General features: G+C 37.9%; 1 protein-coding gene across 1 annotated transcript in view; it reads right to left on the bottom strand.

The window, feature by feature from the left end:
- Positions 1-25,724, bottom strand: part of ZRANB3 (zinc finger RANBP2-type containing 3) — a 298,807-nt gene that overhangs the window by 151,706 nt on the left and 121,377 nt on the right. The window contains exon 4 of the mRNA XM_030801279.1: positions 3,210-3,388. Coding sequence (XP_030657139.1) covers positions 3,210-3,388 — 179 coding nt within the window. The remainder of the gene's footprint in view (positions 1-3,209; positions 3,389-25,724) is intronic.

Genomic DNA, 25,724 nt, shown 5'->3' with positions numbered 1-25,724 from the left:
TACAACTCTCTTGGGAAAAAATACAGAGGAGAAGAAAAAAGAATAGAAGAAAAATAAAAGGAGATGGTACTACTACTACTGCAACTCTTAAGATTTCACAATCCTCAAATGTAATAAACCAGGATCCAAAATTTACAGTTTTGGTTAACCAAAACCAAAATTTTAGTTAAATGATCTTTGAAAAATTTTGACATCCAGCAAGCCACATTACTTTCTGACAATATTTGCTTCTACGCACCTAGGATCATGCATAAAATGGATACCTAAATATTAGTTGACTCTTCAATGAAACTTTCACACAAATAGGATAGCAGTTTTTCAATCCAGATGCTACTGGTATTTTGAGCAGGACTAAGTGAAGCTCTGCAGTGCACTGAACAGGCCCTCTTGCTCAAAATACCAGTAGCAGAACAGACTTATAGGGCTGTTCAGTGCATTGCAGAGCTTCATTTCCTGGTCCTACCCATTAAAGGACAGAGGAGTCCGAGTCACTGTGACAACAAAAGTTTCCTGGACCTGAGGTGATAAAATGTGAAGTGCGGTTAGAAGAAGCGGGTACCACCTCACATCAAGAACCATTGAGCTAAAATGATCCCTGATCTTTAGATTTCTATAATTCATACATCTGTAATATTCTGTATCTTGCTGTCAATAAATTATTCATTTACATATTTATGTCTGTTACCATATCATGAGATTGGTAAGGGCAGGGAATGTGTCTTATTCATCTTTTAGTAGTATTCATACACAGTGCTATGATCCCAAATAAAGTTTATAGAATGAAATAATTAGACAAATAAATTCATTAATACTAAGACATATCACTTTTGCATTTTCTATATCACCAGAAAAAAATACAGGACAGAGCCAGTCTTCTGCAGTTCTCTATCCTCTAACAGAAAAGGTAGAGTTCCTAAGCAGCCAGAAGCACTATGGCTACTGCATTTTAAGCCCTGGATTAATCTACTTAATACAGAGACAAATAATTTTTTTTTTTTTTTTTTGAGACAGAATCTCGCTCTGTTGCCCAGGCTGGAGTACAATGGCACGATCTTGGCTCACTGCAAGCTCTGCCTCCTGGGTTAATGCCATTCTCCTGTCTCAGCCTCCCGAGTAGCTGGGACTACGGGTGCCTGTCACCATGCCTGGCTAATTATTTGTATTTTTAGTAGAGACGGGGTTTCACCATTTTAGCCAGGATGGTCTCAACCTTCTGACCTCGTGATCCACCCGCCCTCGCCTCCCAAAGTGCTGGGATTACAGGCGTGAGTCACCGCGCCTGGCTGAGACCTATAATTTTCTCACTGTATTCAAACACCAGAAGAGCCTGAAGAAGAAAAGTAATAGGTTATTTAATATTACTAACTAACTTAGGTATACTGAGAGCAACAGATAGGAGACTGGCTTCAAAGGCCACTGCAGCAGTCTGTAGCTTCTATCCTACCATGTCTTGACTAGTAAACAGTCCAGGAATAACCGATATAAGCCAGAAGGAAAGTATATGTATTTGTGGTGGACATATTGGTATACACCTAAACCTGTTTCTTCAAGTACCTGGAAGACACTGGGTAGTTTTTCTGTCCTTAACTAACATCCTCCAGGAAACTTATACTCTGGAGTTGTAGTCCTATCTAACATATCCCAAATACTATTCAAATAAAAATATTATCCACCATTTAACTGCAAGAGTGTATTTTCAAAATAATATAAAAACTAGATGCCCTAGTGGCTATAAAAGATGATAGAAGAGTCATTTTAAGAAAATTTAAACGTGAACATTTAAATAAGGTTTATCAGCCAGGTGCAGTGGCTCACGCCTGTAATCCCAGCACTTTGGGAGGCTGAGGTGGGTGGATCACCTGAGATCAGGAGTTTGAGACCAGCCTGAACAACACGGTGAAACCCCGTCTCTGCTAAAAATAAAAAAAGTCAGCCAGGTGTGGTGGTGGTGCCTGTAATCCCAGCTACTCAGGAGGCTGAGGTAGGAGAATCCCTTGAACCCAGGATGCAGAGGTTGCAGTGAGCCGACATGGTGCCACTGCATTCCAGCCTGGGCGACAGAGTGACACTCCATCTCCAAAAAAAAAAAAAAAAAAAAATTAATTAATTAAATTATTAAATAAATAAGGTATATCAAACAGATGATGGTTATGGAGGCCTTAAAAAAATTCTACATTCTCTATATTTGTAAGTCTTTTCAATTTCATTCAGTTTTATTGGAGAGGAGATTTATTTATAATAATTAGGATAAGATAGCAGTTTTTCCATTTTAACCATGTAAATAGAGTCCAGATTTTCTAGGGCCCATAAAGATATATTCTACTGAATTAGCATTTCAAGGTTGAAAGTGAAAAGGCCCTCCATAGATTTTGTGTTTCCTCCTTCCACATTCATAAGACAAATTTATTTTTAAATATACCTTTTATGTTAACAGTCTTAGAGAATACAATACAGTAAAATAATACCAAAATTAAAAAATCTAAGTATTAACAGATATTTATTTCAGTAGATGTACTATACTGCTTTTTATGTAAGGTTCAGAAATAGATAACTTTGAACCTCCAGAGACATAATTTGTATGAATCACCTACACATTCCATGTAATAACTCATCAATACTCAAACTGATTGTCTTATTCTAACTGCTAGAAAGCAAAATGAGGAAAAAAATACTAACAACACTATAACAGATTTTAGAGTGAGAGCTTCAAATAAACACAAAGCAAATATTTTCAAGATATAAAATATTAAAATTATAAATCAGGAAAATCAAACTTACTAATGAGTCACACACAAAACTTGCATATTAATTAACAAATTGGAAAGCAAAATCTACTAAAGTTGCTGATAATAAATGATCACAAAGCTTCAAGTCAATCAATGAAAAGTTGTGAGATTTATTTTTGAACCTTAAGATGGTTTCAAATATGTTTAAGGTATATATAAAGTAAATATACTACATATATCTTTAAAAGTATATGTATTTTACATTTACTTTAAAAATATACCATAAAGGAACTTAGAAATAAAATATACTGTTGGGTTTTAGATAAATAATTCTTATTTTAAAATGTAAAATAAAATTCTCCATACTACTTACTCCACTTCTAAATTATGATCTATAGGTGATATTGCATTCTAAAACATGAATATATACCAGGTACACACAAGGAAGACTTTTCTCCTTAAATATTAAATAGTTGTTCTTACCTAACATCAGTTTTATTCTGAATAACATTGATTTCTTCTGGACTTAGCTCTGGGATCCATTTCTCGATTTCTTCTGTCCAGGGGTACCTCAGAGACGAAGGGACCACTATTAACAGAGGCCATTCCTCTTTATAGAAGTAAGTAATTCCAATTGCCTGGATTGTCTTTCCTAGACCCATCTAAATTAAAAAATAAATAAATGTTAATTAAGAATAAAGCCTAAAGTATTTTAAAAGAAAATATTTATCAAACATTTTATTTAAGAGTATTATTAGTTGGGTGTGATGGCTCATAACTGTAATCCCAGCACTTTGGGAGGCTGACGTAGGTGGATTGCTTGTGCCCAGGAGTTTGAGACCAGCCTGGCCAACATGGTGAAACCTTGTCTCTATAAAAAAAGGTACAAAAAATTAGCTGGGCGTGGTAGGACACACCTGTAGTTCCAGCTACTCAGAGGCTGAAGTGGGAGGATTGCTTGAACCCAGGAGGTTGATGCTACAGTGAGCTTAGACTGAACCACTACACTCCAGCCTGGGTAACAGGGTAAGGCTGTCTAAAAAAAAAATGTATTATCAAAATAATTTTCCAATGTAAAATTAGTTGGATTATACAGTTAATAAAAAGTTTGAGATTATAAGGACCTGTAAAATTCATTAAGCAAATCATATTATGTTCAAACTATTCATGATTGAACTTAAAGAGAAAAAATTACTCCTAAGGTTAAGTATTAGTTATGTTGATTTTATATAATTAGTTTTATAAAATGTATGTAACCATTTATAGTCTCTCCTCTTAGACAATAGTAAATGTCTTAACAGCACAAAACCATGTTATTTCAAAACTAGAGTAAGTCCTGAATGACGCACATTTTACAAAACAAGCAGACATAGAGAAGTTAAATTATTTAAATCACAGCTGGCTGATGCAAAACTCGTATGAGATCCCAGGTCTCAGGTGTCTTCCCACTTGATTTGTATCCACACTGTCACAATGTCTGACTTCTAAGCTGTTCCAATTTAAATAGTAGTCACTTAGTGAATATTTATAGTGTTTTTGTTCAAAATAGCCAGAAACTTGATATAACTTAAATGTACTTCACCTGTGCATGAATAATCAAATGATGTCATATTCATACAATGGAGTACTATTCAGTAATAAAAAAAAGAATGAACTCATGCTCTACACAACGTGAATAGATCTAAAACGCATTTTGTTAAGCGAAAGAAGCCAGATTCAAAATCTACATACTATATGATTCCATTTATATGTCTCATTCTGGAAAGTAAAACAAAAGGGAGCCATAGCAGATCTGCGGTTGCCAGGGCTGGAGGTGAGGGAGGGGGATAGCATGAGGGAACTTTTGGGAATGGAGTCGGTCTATACCTTGATGTTAGTGGCTGTTACATAACCGTATGCATTTTTTAGAACTCATAGAATTGTACACTAAAAATGGGTGAGTTTACATAAAAGTGTGAATTATACCTCAATAATCCTTACTTTTTTAGTAGTTACTATGGCAAGCAATGGGAAAGAGAGACTAAATGACAGGCCCTGTTTACCAGACTATACAAAGAGAAAAAAGAAAAATGCAGAAACTGAAAACAAAGAGTTTAAAAATGAATTTTAAATGCTGAGCAAAACTAAAGAAATGAGAAAAGAGCAGATTTTGGACTTTAAGCAAGTTTCCATTGAGAAAACTTTATTATTTTGTTTATGTACTTTTCTTTTAACTGCTCCTGTTAACAACAAAAAAGCAATCTTAGAATTCATGCAAAGTTATATTTATACATTCGTTGGATAATAACTAGTATGTTTCCGTGTCTTCAAAGCCCTCCAATTTTCATACCTGAAGCCACTCAAACATCACTGGATTCTGGGAACAACTTGGTTCCAATACAGCAGAACTTTAACAATCACAGATCTTTTTTTTTTTTTAAGACGTAGTTTCGCTCTTGTTGCCCAGGCTGGAGTGCAACAGCACGATCTCGGCTCACAGCAACCTCCGCCTCTGGAGTAGCTGAGGTGGCATGTGCCACCACGCCTGGCTAATTTTATATTTTTAGTAGAGACGGGGTTTCTCCATGTTGGTCAGGCTGGTCTCAAACTCCCAACCTCAGGTGATCCACCCACCTCAGCCTCCCAAAGTGCTGGGATTGCAGGCCTGAGCCACCGTGCCCAGCCAACAATTACAGATCTTTACCTGGCTAGAGTTATTCAGTGTGCCATTTCCCACGCCTCAACAACTCTGCCAAAAACAGACTTCCAGGAACTTAGGCTTGGCCCTGTTTTTTGTGTGTGGACAATACCACTAACTTTGTGCTATGGTTAGGAGGCTTTGGTTTTGTTTCCTGCCATAGTTTCATAACACATTTTCTTAATTTCAGTTTATCTGGAAATAGGATCTGTTTTCCTTCCCTGATTTTCTGGAAAGCAGAATTCTTTCTCTGCAACCCAGATTCTATCACTAGAACCTCAGCTTCTTGCTGCTAAGTTTACTTGGTGCCAGTCACTTGTCTATGTATACATTTGCACTTCATGTATGACTAACAGTGTTTTGTGTTGGCTTGCCAGACAACTCTCTCCCAAAGACCACCACTCCTCAAAATTTCCTAATCTTGTCTACTGAGATCAGGTATGTAAGCCTTCAATAGGATACGTAGAATTGGGACTTGAAACAATAGGTAGAATTTAAAAACCAACAAAATTTCAGTTAGATAGAAGGAATAAGGTGAAGAGATACATTGTCCAACAGGGTAACTATAGTTAATAACAACATACTACATTCTTAAAAATTGCAAAGAGAGTTGATTTTAAGTGTTCCCATCACAAAAAAGCACGTGAAGTAATGCATATGTTAATTAGCTCAATGTAGCCATTCTACAATGTATACATATTTCAAAACAACATAATGTACACCATAAATATATATAATTTTTATTTGTCAAATAAATATTTTTAAAGAAAAAATAAGAAAAATAAGTTTTAGGTTGATGACAGGCGAAGAAAAGGGAAACTAGCATAAGTATGGGTAAGAATAAGAAGAATCCTGATATGGTGGGAACTTAATTTTATTAGAAGTTGGAATATTTTTGTCTTCTAGTTCTCTAATTCTGTATTCTTGTATCAATTAAATCTACTAGAATTAACTCCAGATGTTATTTTTCAGTTCTAAAATGTCCATTAGAATCTGTTTTTGTTGTTGTTGTTCTAACATGTTAAAAATTCTTGGGGTTTTGTTTGTTTGCTTGTTTTTTTAGATAGGGTCTTGCTGTGGCTGGAGGGCAGTGGCGTAATCGTGGCTCACTGCAGCCTCGATCTGGGCTCAAGCAATCCTCCTAGCTCAGCCCCCTGGGTAGCCAGGACTCCAGGCATGTGCCACCAGGCCCAGCTATTTTTTTTGGTACTATTTGGCCAGGCTGGTCTTGAACTCCTGAGCTCAAGCGATCCACCTGCCTTAGCCTTCCAAAGTGCTGGGATTACAGGCGAGGGCCACCATGCCCGGCCTAATAGATTACATTCTATTAATTACATTTTTTACAATCTATTACATTCTTTTTAATAGATTACATTCTCCTTTGAAACGTCTTTTTGTCCACCTTTTTGCTGATTTTCTTGATGTTGTTGTTGTTTTATATTTGAGACAGTCTTGCTCTGTCACCAAGGGTGGAATGTAGTGGCATGATCTTGGCTCACTGCAGCCACCTCTACCTTCTGGGTTCAAGTGATTCTCGTGCCTTAGCCTCCTGAGTACCTGGGGACTACAGGTGAGTGCCACCATGCCAGGCTAATTTTTGTTATTTTTAGTAGAGACAGGGTTATTTTTTTTTTTTCTTGAAATGGAGTCTTGCTCTGTCACCCAGGCTGGAGTGCAGTGGCACGATCTCGGCTCATTGCAACGTCTGCCTCCTGGGTTCAAGAGATTCTCCTGCCTCAGCCTCCCAAGTAGCTGGGATTACAGTCGCATGCCACCACTCCCAGGTAACTTTTGTATTTTTAGTAGAGACGGGGTTTCGCCATGTTGGCCAGGCTGGTCTCAAACTCCTGACCTCAGGTGATCCACCCGCCTCGGCCTCCCAAAGTGCTTGGATTACAGGCATAAGCCACTGCGCCTTGCCAAGACAGGGTTTCGCCATGTTGACCAGGTTGTTCTCAAACTCTTGACCTCAAGTGATCTGCCTTCCTTGGCCTCCCAAAGTGCTGGGATTGCAGGTGTGTGCCACCGTGCCCAGCCAAAAATTAAGTTATTTTAAAGTCTCTCTCTGATAACAACATCTGATCTCGTGTGGGCTCTATTTCCTTTTCCTTTTGGTACCAGTTTTTCAGGATCCCTCATACTTTCTGATTTAACACCAGATATCATGAGTAAAAAATTCATAGAAGCTTTGGATAGTATTATCTTCTCCCAAGAGGGGTTAGGTTAAGTTTTCTTAGGGAAGGCAAATTGAGTAACGGCAAATACCTCATTCCTTTTAAGACTTGGTTTTAGGCTTTTAAAGGGCAAGTTTACTCAGTGTTGCCCTTATTCCCAGCGCCTGTATTTATTATAGAAGATGGCCCTCCTGGGGGTCAACAGAAGCCAAGGCAAGATATTTGTAAACAATCTCTCACCTCAACAAGGCTCAACCCCATCTCTGTCTACTTAGTATCACAATACTGTCAAAATCTTGGCTTAGTTTTTATCTTCCCAACTCTATATTTCTTCTGGGTTTCTTGGGATCCCATTCTGTGCATGTATAGTTTAGGAAATAGCCAAAGACTTAAGGCTAATGTGTATGCAGATTTTCTCTATAATTCTCTCAAGTCTCCTCCTCTCTGAGATTTTTATCTTCGTATCTACATGCACAGTGCATAGTTTGGGAAGCAGACAGAATAGTCTCTGAGAGAAACAAGTAGAAGCAGCCTGTTTGACTTATGTTGCTTAAGGCTTAAAGAAGATAAATAATTGAATATTCGGTGATGAATTTAGGCAGCTGAAAAGGAAAAAACAAATTATGGGAGCTAATAATGTATTATTTTTGTTAGGTTTTCAAAATTCTAAACATTTTCTTCCTGTTCCCAGCTATCATATCATACTCTTTCCTAATAACCTAAAAAAGTACGACTGCCATTTAAGAACTATTAAACATAAAACATTAAGTACCAATTAAGAAATATGAAGTCATTTTAAAAAGAAAAAATAGTTTCTCAAGTCAAACAGTCTTCAGTATAACTCATGGAAGGATTGGTCTTCAAAGCTGATGTGTTGAATATAAGAATAAGCAATGGAAGCAAACAGAAGGATAAAATAAAGAGTCTCACTCCATTTTTTGATGTTTACATGCAAGCCCACTTACCCTTCTGCCCCAATTGTGTACAAGCAGATACGAAAGTGTGGGTGCTATTTCCTTTGGCACTGGTGGGAAATACAAGCTATGCAAGCCCTAGCCCACATGGTAAGAACCCTCACCTTAACCCCACCCCATAAGCCCAATAACAGACTATGCCTGTCTCTTCTCCTTGTTTTTTTTTTTCAAGTCATTTTTATATCTACTTAGGAGCCTGCCCTCCTCATCCCAGAAAGACTTGTTATGTCAGTAATAAACCCTTTCATACCCTCTTCATGTCTGGGTAGCATCATCAGCCTAGACATCCAAATGAAATTTTCAGTGGAAAGGTCCATTGCATCTCTTTAGGGTGACCAAGATAAAGGGAAAGCCATCTTTCAATATACGTTAATAAACTGGCATTGTGATTTTTATAAGAGTTTCCTTGAGCTTTGTTAGCTAGAGTAAAACATCTCAGGATTTGATCGACTTGCTATCACTGAAAATAATAAATTTCTTGGTTGGGTACAGTAGCTCACATCTGTAATCCCAACATTTTGGGAGGCTGAGGCAGGAGGACTGCTTGAGGCCAGGAGTTCAAGACCAGTTTGGGCAACAGAGTGAGATTCTGTCTCTATAAAAAAATTTAGTAATTCCCAGGTGTGGTGGCATGTGCCTACAGTCCAACTAATAGGGAAGCTGAAGTAGGAGGACTGCTTGAGTCCAGAAGGTTGAAGTGTGCCATTACCACGTCACTGTACTCCAGCCTGGGTGACAGAATGAGACGCTGAAAAAAAAAAGGAAACAAAGAAGAGAAAGAAAAAGAAAAAAAAGAAAAGAAAAGAAGAAAAGAGAAGAAAATTTCTTAATCTACCCATTTCCTAATCTACTTGAAGATCATACCCTATGGTATTAGGACTGACACTGACACTCAGTTTTTGTCCAGCTATCTTTCCTGGTAACAACCCCCAACTTCTTATTCAGCATCTCTTTAGTTTAAAGATTATGTAGTGAAATGACTAAAAGTGATTCTCAGAAATTAGAAAGATATTTATCAATACAAAGTGAAACATTTGGGTACTATTTTTCTTAGGTATTTGTTTTTGGTTGTTCATTTTTGGGCCATGGTGAAGTAGGAAATAAAGTTTGATGGAACATACTAGAAAAATACACAGTTCTAAATTAGAAAATAAAAGTATATTGGCATAATCTCATATTCCCATTAAAGAAAGGAATAATACATAGAATGACTCAGTTCTAAATAAAATTTGAAAAGGACTACCTTTTAAAATAAACTTTTAAGGCCAGGCGCAGTTGCTCACACCTGTAATCCCAGCACTTTGGGAGGCTGAGGTGGGTGGATCACCTGAGGTCAGGAGTGTGAGACTAGCCTGGCCAAAATGACAAAACCCCGTCTCTATGAAAAATACAAAAAAAATTAGCACGGCATAGTGGCGCACACCTGTAGTCCCAGCTACTCGGGAGACTGAGGCAGGAGAATTGCTTGAACAGGGGAGGCGGAGGTTGCAGTGAGCTGAGATCATGGGTTTGTACTCCAGCCTGGGCGACAAGAGTGAAACTCCATCTCAAAAATAAAGAAATGAATAAGTAGATAAAACAAAATAAACTTTGGCTGGGCGCGGTGGCTCATGCCTGTATCCCAGCACTTTGGGAGGCCGAGGTGGGTGGATCACGAGGTCAGGAGATCGAGACCATCCTGGCTAACACGGTGAAACCCCATCTCCCCTAAAAATACAAAAAATTAGCCAAGCGTGGTGGTGAGCGCCTGTAGTCCCAGCTACTTGGGAGGCTGAGGCAGAAGAACGGCATGAACCCAGGAGGCGGAGCTTGCAGTGAGCAGAGATTGTGCCACTGCACTCCTGCCTGGATGACACAGTGAGACTCCGTCTCAAAAAAATAAAATAAAATAAAATAAAAAATAAACTTTTAAAACATGTACTTAGATTTTCAGTTTTTGTTTTTATTTTGAGACAGGCTCTCACTGTCACCCAGGTTGGAGTGCTGTGGCCTGGCCTGATCACAGCTCACTGCAACCTCAAACTCCTGGGCTCAAGCGGTTCTCCCACCTCAGCCTCCTGCGTAGCTGGGACTACAGGTGCACACCCCCATGCCTGTTTTTGTTTGTTTGTTTGTTTGTTTGTAGAGATGGGGGGTCTCACTTTGTTGTCCAGGCTTGTCTTGAACTCCTGGCTCAACCAATCCTCCTGTCTTGGCTTCCCAAAGTGCTGAGATTACCGGCGTGAGTCACCACACTTGGCCAGATTCCAGTATTTTGAAAAGAATTGAAAATAGCATAGCATTCAATTATAAAAGCAACAACACACTTCAAGTAATTTAGGCATACAGGAATAACTACACTCAACATGTGGTTCAAAGCCCTGGGCTCTAACAACAATAGAATTTGTAAATGTGGAGCTCTTCAGTGTTTCATCACCATTAAGGCTAAATCAATGATTAAAAATCAAAGTCTTGAATAAACAATAGTACAAATGTCCAGGTAGCTACATAAGAATTAAATAGAATACATTAACCTCAAGAACACATTTCATCAATGTTGTCAAAATTGTAAATCACCATTTTACTTATAATTTTAGGTTTCCTAAATGTTTTATTCTATGAAATTATTAAGAGCAATTAAATAACAATTATCCTGATACATAAAATTTCAGTTTCACTTTTTTATACTGTGATTACTTTTATAAAGCAATTTTTATTCCTATGCATTAAAAAATGCTCATTGATTGACAATTTTTTGAAACTCAAAACTTTTCCAGTTTTAATGTTATAAGCAGCTTGTTCCTTTGAAGGCAGAGATGTAGGTTTGTCTTTAAAATAGGTGGCCTGTTTGTTATAAAAGAGATTGCTTTGGAGGACACCTTTAGGTATGCTTTTAAAATCTTAGGATTTCAATTAAGAAAGAAAATCCACATAGAGAAATAGCAGACTGAAATACTATGTTCTGTTATTTATTATTAAGGGGGTATATATTTTAGCAGAACCACTTTCTTGTTCTTGTACATTGTTAGTGCTATTTCCAATAGAGAATTTTAGATGGTACACGTGAAGATTATTTGTTCTTAGAATTGTGTGTGTACGGCCGGGCACAGTGGCTCACGCCTGTAATCCCAGCACTTTGGGAGGCCAAGGCAGGTGGATCAGGAGGTCAGGAGATGGAGACCATCCTGGCTAACACAGTGAAACCCTATCTCTACTTAAAATACAAACAATTAGCCGCGTATGGTGGCGGGCACCTGTAGTTCCAGCTACTCGGGAGGCTGAGGCAGGAGAATGGTGTGAACCCGGGAGGCGGAGCTTGCAGGCTGCACTCCAGCCTGGGCGGCAGAGCAAGACTCCGTCTCAAAAAAAAAAAAAAGAATAGTGTGTGTACATTTCAATTCTGTCTTCGTTTCTCATAAGGGACTAGGAAAAGAGAACAGACCATATGGGTATGCCCATAGCCCTGATCTTCTTCTTACTCAAGACAGAAGAGTCTACGCTTTGGGGACTGTGCTATCACTTTCCTGATGGTTGGCTGGTCCTTGTGTGCAGAAGCAGGCTTTCTCTTGAAGGAAATGCACTGGGAACAGGGGAAGGTAGAAAGGAGATGGGCCTTAGAGAGCAGCAGGATGAGAGAAGAAAAACTTATTTATCTAAAGAGAGGGCACTGAGTCGGGGATGGTGGCAGAACTTAAGTAGAGTTGTAGTCCAAAGCATGGCTTAGAGATTCCCATATTGGGACTAGAAAAAGAAAATCAGGGAGAAGGCTCTGGAATGGTCTGAGAGGCTGAATATAAGCAAATATATGCCCATTTTTATTTTTTTTCCCAGACATGGGTCTCTCTGTGTTACTCAGGCTGGCCTCAAATTCCTGGGCTCAAGCAATCCTCTGGCCTCAGCCTCCAGAGTACCTAGGATTACAGGTACACACCACTGTGCCCCACTTGAGCAAACATGTTTTAAGAATAGACATTTCTAGTGGCAGTTAAATGTTATGCTTTTAATGTGGTATTTTTATCCTCCTCCAGTCTCTAGTAAAGTTTTATTCAAAGTCACAGCTTTACAAATGGAATAAAATGTCATCAACTGATAAATCTGAGTAAAGGGTATATGGATGATCTTTGTATTATTTATGTTCTTGAAATCCTTCTGTAAATATGAAATGACTTTCAAGTAAAAAGATTTTTAAAAAAAGTTACAGCTCTACAACGTAGTAGCAGTTGTGCTTGGTGGAAGGAAAAGAGGGCTGTTCTACATTTCAAAAGTAGTAGATAAAAAGAAGTGATACTAATCTATACCAGACAGTGCCAAAAGAAGCAAAATTTCTAAATTCTTATTCATTTATTTGAGACAGGATCTCGCACTGTTGCTCAGGCTGGAGTGCAGTGGCATGATCATAGCTCACTGTAACCTCAAACTCCTGGCTCAAGTGATCTTCCTGCCTCAGCCTCCCAAGTAGCTGGGACTACAGGCAAGCATCACCTCACTCAGCTCATATTTAATCTTAAAGAGTCACAAGACAGTAAAAAATGAGATACTTAACTATAATGGGAACTGCTCACATGCATATGTATTATTCATTCAACAGTACCATTCCTCAGATAAAATTTGAAGTTCAGAAATAAATTTTCCATAATTTTTGTACGTTTTAAATCTGTTTTGTAAAATTAAAACCAAGTTAACAAACTTAATTAAGATTGTAGTCATTTTTTTCCACTTGCATCATAGTATAGAAGCCTCAGCAATTTCTTAAAATTGAAAGCCCAACGCAGCACAAAGAAAATAACTGCAAGTGCTTGGGCGGGGTAGGGAGAAAGAAAAGGAAAGGACATAAAGAAATGGGGGGAAAAAGTCCAATCTCCCAGTTATGCTCTAAGTTCTTACAATCTATTATACCTAGGCATCTTTTAGATACAAGTTAAAAATTCAGAATTCAGGGCAACACCTCAAATTCTAATTCAATAGAAATGGACTTTGAAAATAAAAATTCCTTTGGGAGGCTGGTATGTGAGGGTTGTCTGATGCCAGGAGTTTTGAGATCAGCCTGGGCAATATAGAGAGACCACATGTCTACAAAAAATACAAAAATTTGCTGATGTGCTGGCATGTGCCTGTAGTCCTAACTACTGGGGAGGCTGAGCTAGGAGGATTGCTTGAGGCCAGGACACTGCACTTCAGCCTGAGTGAAACAGCAAGACCTCGTCTCTAAAAATAACAAAGAAATGAAGGAAGGAGGGAAGGAGGGAAGGAGGGAGGGAGAGAGGGAAGGAAGGAAGGAAAGGAAGGCAGGAAGGCAGGAAGGCAGGAAGGAAGGAAGGAAGGAAGGAAGAAAGGAAGGAAGGATGGGGCAAGCAAAAATGATTCTTATGTGGATGACTCTCAGGTTGCATTTTGAGAATAACTACTACAATGATTAAACTTTGGGAAAAAAATCTTAGCTTTGCCTAATTTTTGGCCATTTCCTCATTAAGAGAAACAAAAAGATAAAAACACGAAAAACACTTCCATGATTTGATTCTTGAACTTTTAAATCATTTCTGGGGTATCTGGTTTCTTGACTGACCGTTAATTAAAATTCCAAGGCAGTATAAACATAGTGCTTTCTACCCTGCTATATAATATGTAGAATAAATTTATCTAAAACAGAATTTGGGGCTGAGCACAGTGGCTCACGCCTGTAATCCCAGCACTTTGGGAGGCTGAGGTGGGTCGATAACTTGAGGTCAAGAGTTTAAGACTAGCCTGGCCAACATGGTGAAACCCCACCTTTACTAAAAATACAAAAATTAGGCCAGGTGTGGTGGCTTATGCCTGTAATCCTAGCTACTCGGGAGGCTGAGGCAGGAGAAATCGCTTGAGCCCAGGAGGCGAAGGTTGTAGTGAGCCGAGATTGCACCACTGCTCTCCAGCCTAGGCTATGACAGAATGAGACCCTGTCACAAAAAAATAAATAAGGCCAGGCACGGTGGCTCATGCCTATAATCCCATCACTTTGGGAGGCCGAGGCGGGCGGATCATGAGGTCAAGAGTTCGAGACCAGCCTGGCCAATATGGTGAAACCCTGTCTCTACTAAAAATACAAAAATTAGCCAGGCGTGGTGGCACACACCTGTAGTCCCAGTTACTCGAGAGGCTGAGGCAGAAGAATCACTTGAACCTGGGAGGCGGAGGTTGCAGTGAACTGAGATGGTGCCACTGCACTCCAGCCTGGGAAACAGAGACTCTGTCTCAAAAAATAAATAAATAAAATAAAATAAAAATAAATAATAAATAAATGAAAAATAAAACTACAAATACAAAAGTTAGCCAGGTGTGGCGGTGGGCAACTATAATTCCAGCTACTTGGGAGGCTGAGGCAGGGGAACTGCTTTAACCCAGGAGGCAGTGGTTGCAGTAAGCCAGGATTGCACCACTGCACTCCAGCCTGGGTGACAGACCAAGACTCTGTCTCAAAAAACAAAACAAAGACGAAATTTGGCTTCTCACTTCACAATCTACTTGAATTCGCTAGCAATTTTATAGAAAAAGATTAATTTCAGAAGTTTAATAAAGGCACTGAAAGGGTATCTAATTTGCACCTTGCTTTGATTATATATCTCAGGTAATCAATTAAAGTGCTACATATAAGCCTCAATGATCAACCTTAACTGTTTAACAAATTGGAAGAACAATAACTTACATCACTAAAACTTCTATATGTAATGAACACAGTGAAACAAAATATAACATATTCTTAAAAAAAGAATGTATGAAAAAATACTAAATTTTCTACGTTGTTTACTAACATTGTGAATTTGTTGATCACAAATGTAAACAAAAGGGTGTTTCAAAATATATGAAAATAAGGATTAGGAAACAAAGAGCAGATAAGAAGCATTTGCACTTGGCAAACTTGATTACTGCCATCAAGGACCATAGATAAGTTCAGTTGGAGATTTTATAAAAGGTAAGATGAATAAATCCCTTGCTTAGTATCATAAATAATTACAGCGTGATGCTTCATATCCTTTTTAATGTGGCAACACTATAATTAATTTGAAGACATCATAATTAGAAAATAAAGAACCTTGTATTGAAATTCAGACTAGTATATTAAAATACTATGTTCCGCAGTTACATAATGACACATGAAATTATGGTGGAAGTGAAGTAAATAAATAAAGCCACCACTTATTTGTAATAAAGGGGAAATTATTTCTGCTTTCAAAATAAGGAATCAAAAACACATCCAACAACAGCTTGAGACAAAATTTTTGCAGGTTATTAGGATGCTTTCAGTTGAACAAGTACTTGGATTAATCTGTCAATTCATGTATTGACACACAGCAATCACTTTAGAATAAACCATTAGAAAGAATTCCAAATCTCAACTAGGTAATTTTGGAAATGTTAATTAAACAATGATGGAGATTCTCTACTCAGATTCAGAACACACACCCTTTTAAGATGGGTCTCGTACATATTAAAAAGAAGGAGAAAGAAAGGAAGCCTTTGTGAAAGTTTTTTTTAAGAAAAGTAAAAATTAACTTACCTAATGGTTACTAAATCATTACATAAAATGAAAAAGGAAATAAGCAAGAGGAAAACAAAATGCTGGTTAATCACATCCTCTGCCAGTTGCCAAAATGCAACGATTGACTAAAAATTGAGCCCTAATGAGTTGAGTAGTTTTCAAAAGTTAAAACATAAAGGAAGGCCACCGAATACTGAGATTAGGCTGGGTATTATGCGCAGAAATGAAAACAAGAATATGAATCAAATGAGACAGCAAAATCAATTTGTTATTCTAAGAAAGACATGGAATGTTACAAGTAAAATTTGCTGTTTAAATTGAGTTAGGCAATAAAAGAAAAAAAACAGGACTACTAAGAAAAAGAAAGAGAAAACTACCAATTCTTTTAAGCATTTATTATTTAAAAATTAATTTTTAGGCCGGGCGTGGTGGCTCACGCCTGTAACCCCAGCACTTTGGGAGGCTGAGGTGGGCGGATCACGAGGTCAGGAGATCGAGATCATCCTGTCTAACACGGTGAAACCCTGTCTCTACTAAAAATAAAAAAAAAATTAGCTGGGTGAGGTGGCAGGTGCCTGTAGTCCCAGCTATTTGGGAGGCTGAGGCAGCAGAATGGCGTCAACCCAGGAGGCAGAGCTTGCAGTGAGCGGAGATCATGCCACTGCACTCCAGCCTGGGCGACAGAGCGAGACTCCATCTCAAAAAAAATAACAATAATAATTTTTATATATTTAAAGAACATTTGCACCAATGATTTTTACTCAAAAACCACCCCAACGCTGCTTTGTAAAAATGGCCGTGCAAATGTGTGCTAATTACCTTGATATTTCCAAGTTGGTGCTCAGAACTCATACTTTAGGACAGGAGGCTCTGGAGTGGTGGCCCATAGTGTGATCTCTTGGACCTGTATGGTAAGAACCTCAGCTTATAATGTTTAAAAATCAAATCTGTGTAAAAATGTGACTCCTGGCTTCTCTCAACAGCTCAGGACTGGTGGCAGCCACGTCCCCGTGTAGACAGTGGATTGGAGGCGGGGGCTGCTCCTTAGCTGGGGTCCTCTCATCCCAGTGTGCCCATGTCCCTGAGAGGACTTCACTCCCTGGAGGCCCTGTCTGTATCTGCTTTTGGGACGCCTGCCTAAAGAGTTGGAACCAACCCAAATGTCCAACAACGATAGACTGGATTAAGAAAATGTGGCACATATACACCATGGAATACTATGCAGCCATAAAAAATGATGAGTTCATGTCCTTTGTAGGGACATGGATGAAACTGGAAAACATCATTCTCAGTAAACTATCGCAAGGACAAAAAACCAAACACTGCATGTTCTCACTCATAGGTGGGAATTGAACAATGAGAACTCATGGACTCAGGAAGGGGAACATCACACTCCGGGGACTGTTGTGGGGCGGGGGGAGGGGGGAGGGGCAGCATTAGGAGATATACCTAATGCTAAATGACGAGTTAATGGGTGCAGCAAAACAACATGGCACATGGATACATATGTAACAAACCTGCACATTGTGCACATGTACCCTAAAACCTAAAGTATAATAATAAAAAATAAATAAATAAATAAAAATTTTAAAAAAAAGAATTGATGTCAAGTCTTTATAAACAATCACTGTGTGTGTGTTTGTGTTTGAGAGTGCGCACATGAACGAGAGAGAGAAAACCAAAAATCACAAATCTGGAAAAGTTAATAAAGATCTAGAACCTAAAAAAAAAAAAAAAAAAAAAAAAATCAACCATCCCATTGTCAAGGTAGAGTTTCCTGGGTCTAAACCATATGGTTTTCTTCTCTAGGGTAGCATCTGCATAAATTGTTTCTGCATTAAACATAGTGATAGATAACTTTTCCCTATAATGCAATGTCACCATGATCTCCAGGGTAGTATTACGACAAGGTGAAAAATATTCAGTTTCTGACATTTTTATTGGATAGAGATGTCCCTTGTTTTCCCAATATAACTAAATATATTATTGAATAACTTCTCTGTTACTCAATAGCATGAATTAACTGAGAAGTTATTCAATAATGTTTAATTATTAGTTATAATAACCAATAATAACAGGTTATTATTGAATAACTTCTCTGTTCTTTTGTCTTCTAGTAGAATTAGTAATAGCTCCAAATTTCTTAAATGAATCTATATGTAGAATATAGTCGAAAGAGCACACTCTGTGAATTATTACTTAAGGAATTCACTTTTAATCTATAAAAAGAAATGAGATATGTCAAAACTGATAATGTCATCATATGCTAGTCACATTCCTAATTTATTAAATATTATTCATGTCAAAATTTTAAAATGACTTTAATTTTGTAGAACCAGTTGATTAGAGAAAATGCAGTACATAATGAACTTCAGAAAAGTTAATGAGAAGATTATCTAAAAATATCTTCCTAAGAAAAATATTTCAAATTGGGTTAAGAATCAAAATAAATGTTATTTGCTATGTACTAATAACTACAACAATAAACAACAAATAATGAAAGTTAGTTTTTATGGGAAAATGAATATGTTAAGACCAAATCTGGGCTTGATTTTATTTTACTGAAAAATTAGTGGCATTAAAAGCAGTGAAAATAGTTCATTAAATTCATGATTAACATCATGTCATAAACTAGTAAGTTAAAATAAAATAACATAAAATATGAAAATGTTGAAATAAAGTAGTAAGTGGTAGGAATCAATATTGAAATAAAAAAGTAAGATAGCTGGGTGACTGTAGTTAATAATAATTTAATTGCACATTTGAAAATAACTAAGAGTATAATTGGATTGTTGCAACACAAAGGATAAATGCTTGAGGAGATAGATACCCCATTTACCTAATGTGATTATTACACATTGTATGCCTGTATCAAAATATCTTATATACCCATAAATATCTACATCTACTATGTACCCACAAAAATTAAAAATTAAAAAAAGATAGCTAACTCAATCCATGAATTAATGATCTATTATAAAATAACCTAAAACGTAAATTTCAAATAAAAATGTACTGAAAAATAGCAGAAAATTTCAACAGACAGCATTTATTCATCTTTTCTAATATTATTTATCAATAATAGCCTCAATACCAACATTAACAAAAATAGATAAAGAGTCATTTCATTTTGCCTGTAAACTCACTTAGGACAGAGAAGAAAAAGGCTTTGGAGGGGTGAAAATAAAAAATAAGATGCAGACACATAACTTAAAACACTCTATTAGATTAAGTAAAGGGCCTAACTTGTCTCAGTAGTTGATAACTTTGAGTAACAAAAAAAGGTTAAATTATGTTCAGAGTACAATGTTTAAAAAAACAGAAATATATAGAAAGTATTTGAAAAAAATGTTTCTTTCAAAACTGTTACGGTAAAAAAAAATAGAATGCCTGGCTATCCTAAAAACTCTGACTCTCTAGAAATATCTCATTTCCTATAGGCTTAAATATATAAAATGTTAAAACAGTAAAACATTGCCATCGTTACAAATATATTTTATTAATAGTTTGAGTTTCTAAATTAATGTTTAAAAAATTGAAAGCAGTATGAGAAGATCAGAACCTGCAGAAAATGTCAAAGATTAATCATTCTGCTGAAAACTTTTGAACCACTGATGAGTAAAATTAGATTAAGGTTAAGAAAAACAGACACACTTTGCCTCACTATAATATATAAGAAGAGGACACGAAGCTAAGAATCAATAAAAGTCAATCTTACACTTTTTTTTGTAAAGCAATGGAAGTTTTTTACAAATAAAATATTACACAGAAACTCAACATTTGTAAAGCCGAAAAAGTGAGACCACTATAGCCGAAGTAAAGTGGGGACCTCATAGTCCCATACCCTCAGTCTCAACCTCAGTTCTGTGAAAGACAGTTCTGTGAAACAGGGCTTGCAAATCATGGAGGGTTGCTCAGTCAACAAACTCCTCAATTTTCGTTTTTTCAATGCTGGTTTTCTACTTATTTCTTTTCCAAGACCCACTTCCAATCTACCTCCTCCACAAACCCTTCCAACTTAATCAATACGAAATCAATGGTTCCTTCCACAATAGTATCATAGACTTTATATTGTAAACTTCACTTCCAATATTTCCAGTACCCTACATTTTACAGATACCACACAGAGCTATACACCCCCACTCATCCTTACTTGATTAGAGGGAGGGCATGTTTCTTTTTTTTTTTTTAATATTCTTGAAGATCTTTATCTATACACATACAGATAAATAGCTATAATTTTGTGTGTTTTGAGGGATGTGGCTTAAACAAAAACAAGCTCATTTTATACCTATTGTTCTATAATCTTTTTGTTTTCAACTTTTTTATTTCCATAGGTTATTGGAGAACAGGTAGTGTTTGGTTATATAAGTAAGTTCTTTAGTGGTGATTTGTGAGATTTCGGTGCACCCATCACCCAAGCAGTATACATTGCACCCAATTTTAGTCTTTTATCCCTCATTCACTTCCCACTCTTTCCCCGAGTCCCCAAAATCCATTGTGTCATTCTTATGCCTTTGCATCCTCATAGCTTAGCCCTCACTTATGAGTGAGAACATATGATGTTTAGTTTTCCATTCTTGAGTTACTTCACTTAGGATTAATAGTCTCCAATATCATCCAGGTTGCTGCGAATGAAAGGCAACCAGAGATGACAATATAGAGGTAGTGATATCTGAAGAATGTTTTGAAAGATTACTTTTTAGATAGACTTGAGAAAAATATGAGACACAGAAGGAAAGGAATTAATCAGAGAAAGAACTACATAGAAATAGTAAAGCATAAAAAGTCATGATGGGCTGGGTGCAGTGGCTCACACCTGTAACTGCAGTACTTTGGGAGGCCAAGGCAGGTGGATCACTTGAGGCCAGGAGTTCGAGACTAGCCTGGCCAACATGGCAAAACCCTGTCTCTACTAAAAATACAAAAATTAGCTGGGTGTAGTGGTGCATTCCTGTAATCCCACCTACTCGGGAGGCTGAGGCATGAGAATCGCTTGAACACAGGAGATGGAGGTTGCAGTGAACCGAGACTGCCCCACTACATTCCAGCCTGGGTAAGACTCTGTCAAAAAAAAAAGGAAAGAAAGAAAAAAGGAAAAGAAAAGAAAAGAAAAGAAAGGAAAAGAAGAGGAGAGGAGAGGAGAGGACAGGAGAGGAGAGGAGAGGAGAGGAGAAGGGAGGAGAGGAGAGGAGAGGAGGAGAAAGAGAAAGAAAGAAGGTCGTGGTGTTTGAAAACAAAAGAAAAAGAGAAAGAAAACTAACATTTGTTGGGTATATGAGACATATTCTTCCTATGCTTTACATAAGCAATCCAATGGCAAAAGTATTATTGCCTACTTTAAACAAGAGATAATTGAAGCTGAGAGATCAATTAACTGGTCCAGTGTGATGTAAATAGTAACTGGTAAAGATTACAACAAATAGATGGAACTGTCTCTAGAATTTCTGCCAGAGAATAGCAGAAAAAAATGGAAGAAACAGGTAGTGGCTAGCTTGTGAAGTGCTTTACTCTATAGGCCTGTAATCTCAGCACTTTGAAAGGCCAAGGTGGGCAGATCACCTGAGGTCAGGATTTTGAGACCAGACTAGCGAACATGCGAAATCCCGTCTTTACTAAAAATACAAAAATTAGCTGGGTGTGGTAGCCAGTTCCTGTAATCCCAGCTACTCAGGAGGCTAAAGCAGGAGAACTGCTTGAACCCAGGATTGGGAGGCTGCAGTGAGCTGAGATCACGCCACTACACTCCAGCCTGGGCGACAGAACAAGACTACATCAAAAAAACTAAACTAAACTAAACTAAAACTAAACTTCTGCTCTGTGAAAGACACTGTTAAGAGAATGAAAAGCCACAGATTGGAATAATTTATTAAAACATATCTTTTTTTTTTTTTTTTTTTGAGATGGAGTTTCACTTTTGTTGTCCAGGCTGAAGTGCAATGGCGTAATCTCAGCTAACAGCAACCTCTGCCTCCCAGGCTCAAGCAATTCTCCTGCCTCAGTCTCCTGAGTAACTGGGATTAGAGGCACCTGCCACCACACCTGCCTAATTTTTGTATTTTTGGTAGAGACAGGATTTCACCATGTTGGCCAGGCTGGTCTCAAACTCTTGACCTCAGGTGATCTGGCCGCCTTGGCCTCCCAAAGTGCTGAGATTACAGGAGTGAGCCATCGTGACCGGCCTAAAACATATCTAATAAAGACTTGTACTTAAAATATACAAATAACTCTTAAAACTCAACAACAGAAAAAGAAACAATTTAAACATGGGTAAAAGATCTGAACAGAGCCCTCACCTAAGAAGATATGCAGATGGCAGATAAGCATATGAAAAGATCCTCAACAACAGAGAATTACAAATGAAAATGAGATACTACTACACATACATTAGAATAGCTAAAAGAAAAGTGATAATACCAACTGCTAGTGAGGATGCAGTGCAAGCGGAACTCTCATTCACTGCTAATGGAAATTGAAAATGGTATAGCCAATACAAGACACTTTGACAGTTTCTGTTAAAAAAAATATAGTCTTGGCCAGGTGCAGTGGTTCATGCTTGCCACATTCTTCAAAACTGAAGAATGTTTTGAAGGATTACTTTTTAGATAGACTTGAGAAAAATATGAGACACAGAAGGAAAGGAATTAATCAGAGAAAGAATGCTTGCAGTCCCAGCACTTTGGGAGGCCGAGGCAGGTGGATCACCTGAGGTCGGGAGTTCAAGACCAGCCTGACCAATATGGGGAAACCCCATCTCTACTAAAAACACAAAGTGGCCAGGCATGGTGGCTCACGCCTGTAATCCCACCACTTTGGGAGGCCAAGGCGGGCAGATCAGGAGCTCAGGAGATTGAGACCATCTTGGCTAACATGGTGAAACCCCATCTCTACTAAAAATACAAAAAATTAGCAGGGCATGGTGGCGGGGGCCAGTAGTCCCATGAACCTGGTAGGCGGAGCTTGCAGTGAGCCGAGATCGTGCCACTGCACTCCAGCCTGGGTAACAGAGCAAGACTCCACCTCAAAAAAAAAACAAAAAACAAAAAACCACAAAGTTGGCCGGGGTGGTGGAGCATGCCTGTAATCCCAGCTACTTGGGAGGCTGAGGCAGGAGAATCGCTTGAACCCCGGGAGACGGAGGTTGTGGTCAGCCAAGATTGTGCCACTGCACTCCAGCCTGGGCAACAAGAGCAAAACTCCATCTCAAAAAAAAAAAAAAAAAATTGTCTTACTATATGTTATGAGTTGAATTGGGTAACTCTCTCCCAAAAGATATATTGAAGTTCTAACCTCTAGTATTTCAGGATACGAAATTCTTTATTTAAAAATAGGTTTGCTGCAGATATAATTAGCTAAAATGAGGTCATATTAGAGTAACCTTAATTCAATCTGACCAGTGTCCTTATAAGGGAAGAGGCATAGACACTCTGGGAGAATGGCATGTGAAGACAGAGGCAGACAATGCAGTGATGCATCTGCAAACCAAAGAATGTCAAAGATTGCTGGCCTTCACTGGAAAGTAGGAGAAAGGCATGGAACAGATTATCCCTCGGAAACATCAGAAGAAATCTACCCTGCTGACACCTATTTCAGACTTCTAGCCTTGAGCTATGAGAGTAAAAATTTCAGTTATTTTAAGCCCCCCAGTTTGTGGTACTACCTTATGGCAGCCCTAGGAAACTAGCACACTATATGATCTAGCAGTTTCACACTCCTAGATTTGAAAACCTATGTTGACACAAAAACCTACACGTGAATATGTACAGCAGCTTTATTGTCAAAAACTGGAAGCAACGAAGATGTCTCTTCATCTTTGTGAACGAAAAAACAAACTGTGGTACATCTATACAATGGAATATAAATCAACGATAAAAAGAAAAGGCTATCAAGCTACAAAAAGACACGGATGAATTTTAAATGCATATTGCTAAGTTAATAAAGCTGGTCTGTAAATATTATACGATATAGGATTCTAATTATATGACATTCTGGAGAAGGCAAAACTATGAAGTTGTTAAACATATCAGTGGTTACCAGGGGTTCAGCCCTGTGGGAAACTGAATAAATGAGGCACAAGGGATTGTGTGGGGTAGTGAAACTGTTCTGTATGATACTATAATGATGAATACAAGACATTAGGCATTTGTGAAAATCCGCAGAACTTTATCACATAAAGAGTAAACCTGAATGCACGCAAATATTTTAAAAATAACTGAGGAGGGCAAGGATACCAGGATGGAAAACAAACTGTGATAAAAGAATATATATGTATTACAAATGTCTGAAATATCCTCACTGGAGGATGTGGGGGAATAAGGTGCTGACCTGACTAACATTGGAAATGAATGGAGTCTGTAAGAATAAAGTCAAAACGAACTGTACATTACACCATGCTCTAGCTAATAAAGTTCTTTCCCATGGAGGTACAGGTTAACAACTGTGAAACTGCTATTCATGTATACTGGAAATTAGCAATTAAGTAAGTAGATGGCAGATGGTGGGACCCACTGTTAGGGTTAAAGATTACAGATATATAATGTGTGTGCATAGCAATGCGTGTGTACAGCATCTACAAACCAAGGAATGTCAAGGATTCCTGGCCTTCACACCCTGCTATACATGTATATATAGATATAGATATATATATGTATATCTACTTATAAATACACATACAAGTTAGTAGACATAATCTCCTTGCACTATAAGCTGATAGAACCTAGAAGGAAGGACACCCCCAGAGAAATGGAGCACCCAGGTCCTCATTCTAGTATCAATCTTCAGTAAAATGAAATTAGTTTTTTTTGGAGAAATGACTGATTCTAGACTGGGACAAGAAATGCACAAGATGAGCCTGAAGCATCCTGTAGTACCAGAAAGTAAGAAAATGCTCAAAAAATAAAAACAAAACAAAAAACTTCCAAAATGAAGCGGTTATGTCAAAGGGACACAGGAGTGGGCTCCCAATGGCCAAAGCTGAAACAATTTGAGCAACAAGATAAAGAAAGTAGTAATAAATTTTAACTCGAAGTATACAATTAATATCCATGAGTCCACACTGATACAAATACATGATTAAGTAAATAAATGAATGAATGAATTCTAAATAATTTATGTATTTACTCCAGCTTTGTGATGGTTAATACTGAGTGTCAACTTGATTGGACTGAAGGATACAAAGTATTGATCCTGGGTGTGTCTGTGAGGGTGTTGCCAAAGGATATTAACATTTGAGTCAGCAGGATGACAAAGGCAGACCTACCCTTAATCTGGTTGGGCACAATATAATCAGCTGCCATCATGGCTAGAATATAAGCAGGCAGAAAAATGTGAGAAGAGAGATTGGCCTAGCCTCCCAGCCTGTATCTTTCTGCTGTGCTAGATGCTTCCTGCCCTGGAACATTGGACTCCCAAGTTCTTCAGTTTTGGAACTAGAACTGGCTTCCCTGTTCCTCAGCCTGCTGATGGCCTATTGTGGGACCTTGTGATCGTGTGAGTTAATACTTAATAAACTCCCCTTTATATATATATCTATCCTATTAGTTCTGTCCCTCTAGAGAACCCTGGAGAAAGGCATGGAACAGATTATCCCTCGGAAACATCAGAAGAAATCTACCCTGCTGACACCTATTTCAGACTTCTAGCCTTGAGCTATGAGAGTAAAAATTTCAGTTATTTTAAGCC

The sequence above is a fragment of the Nomascus leucogenys genome, chromosome 20 (genome assembly GCF_006542625.1).
Source record: "Nomascus leucogenys isolate Asia chromosome 20, Asia_NLE_v1, whole genome shotgun sequence".
NCBI lineage: Eukaryota > Metazoa > Chordata > Mammalia > Primates > Hylobatidae > Nomascus > Nomascus leucogenys.
Note: the sequence above shows the minus strand (reverse complement) of the source record. Positions and strands in the feature narration are given on the sequence as shown.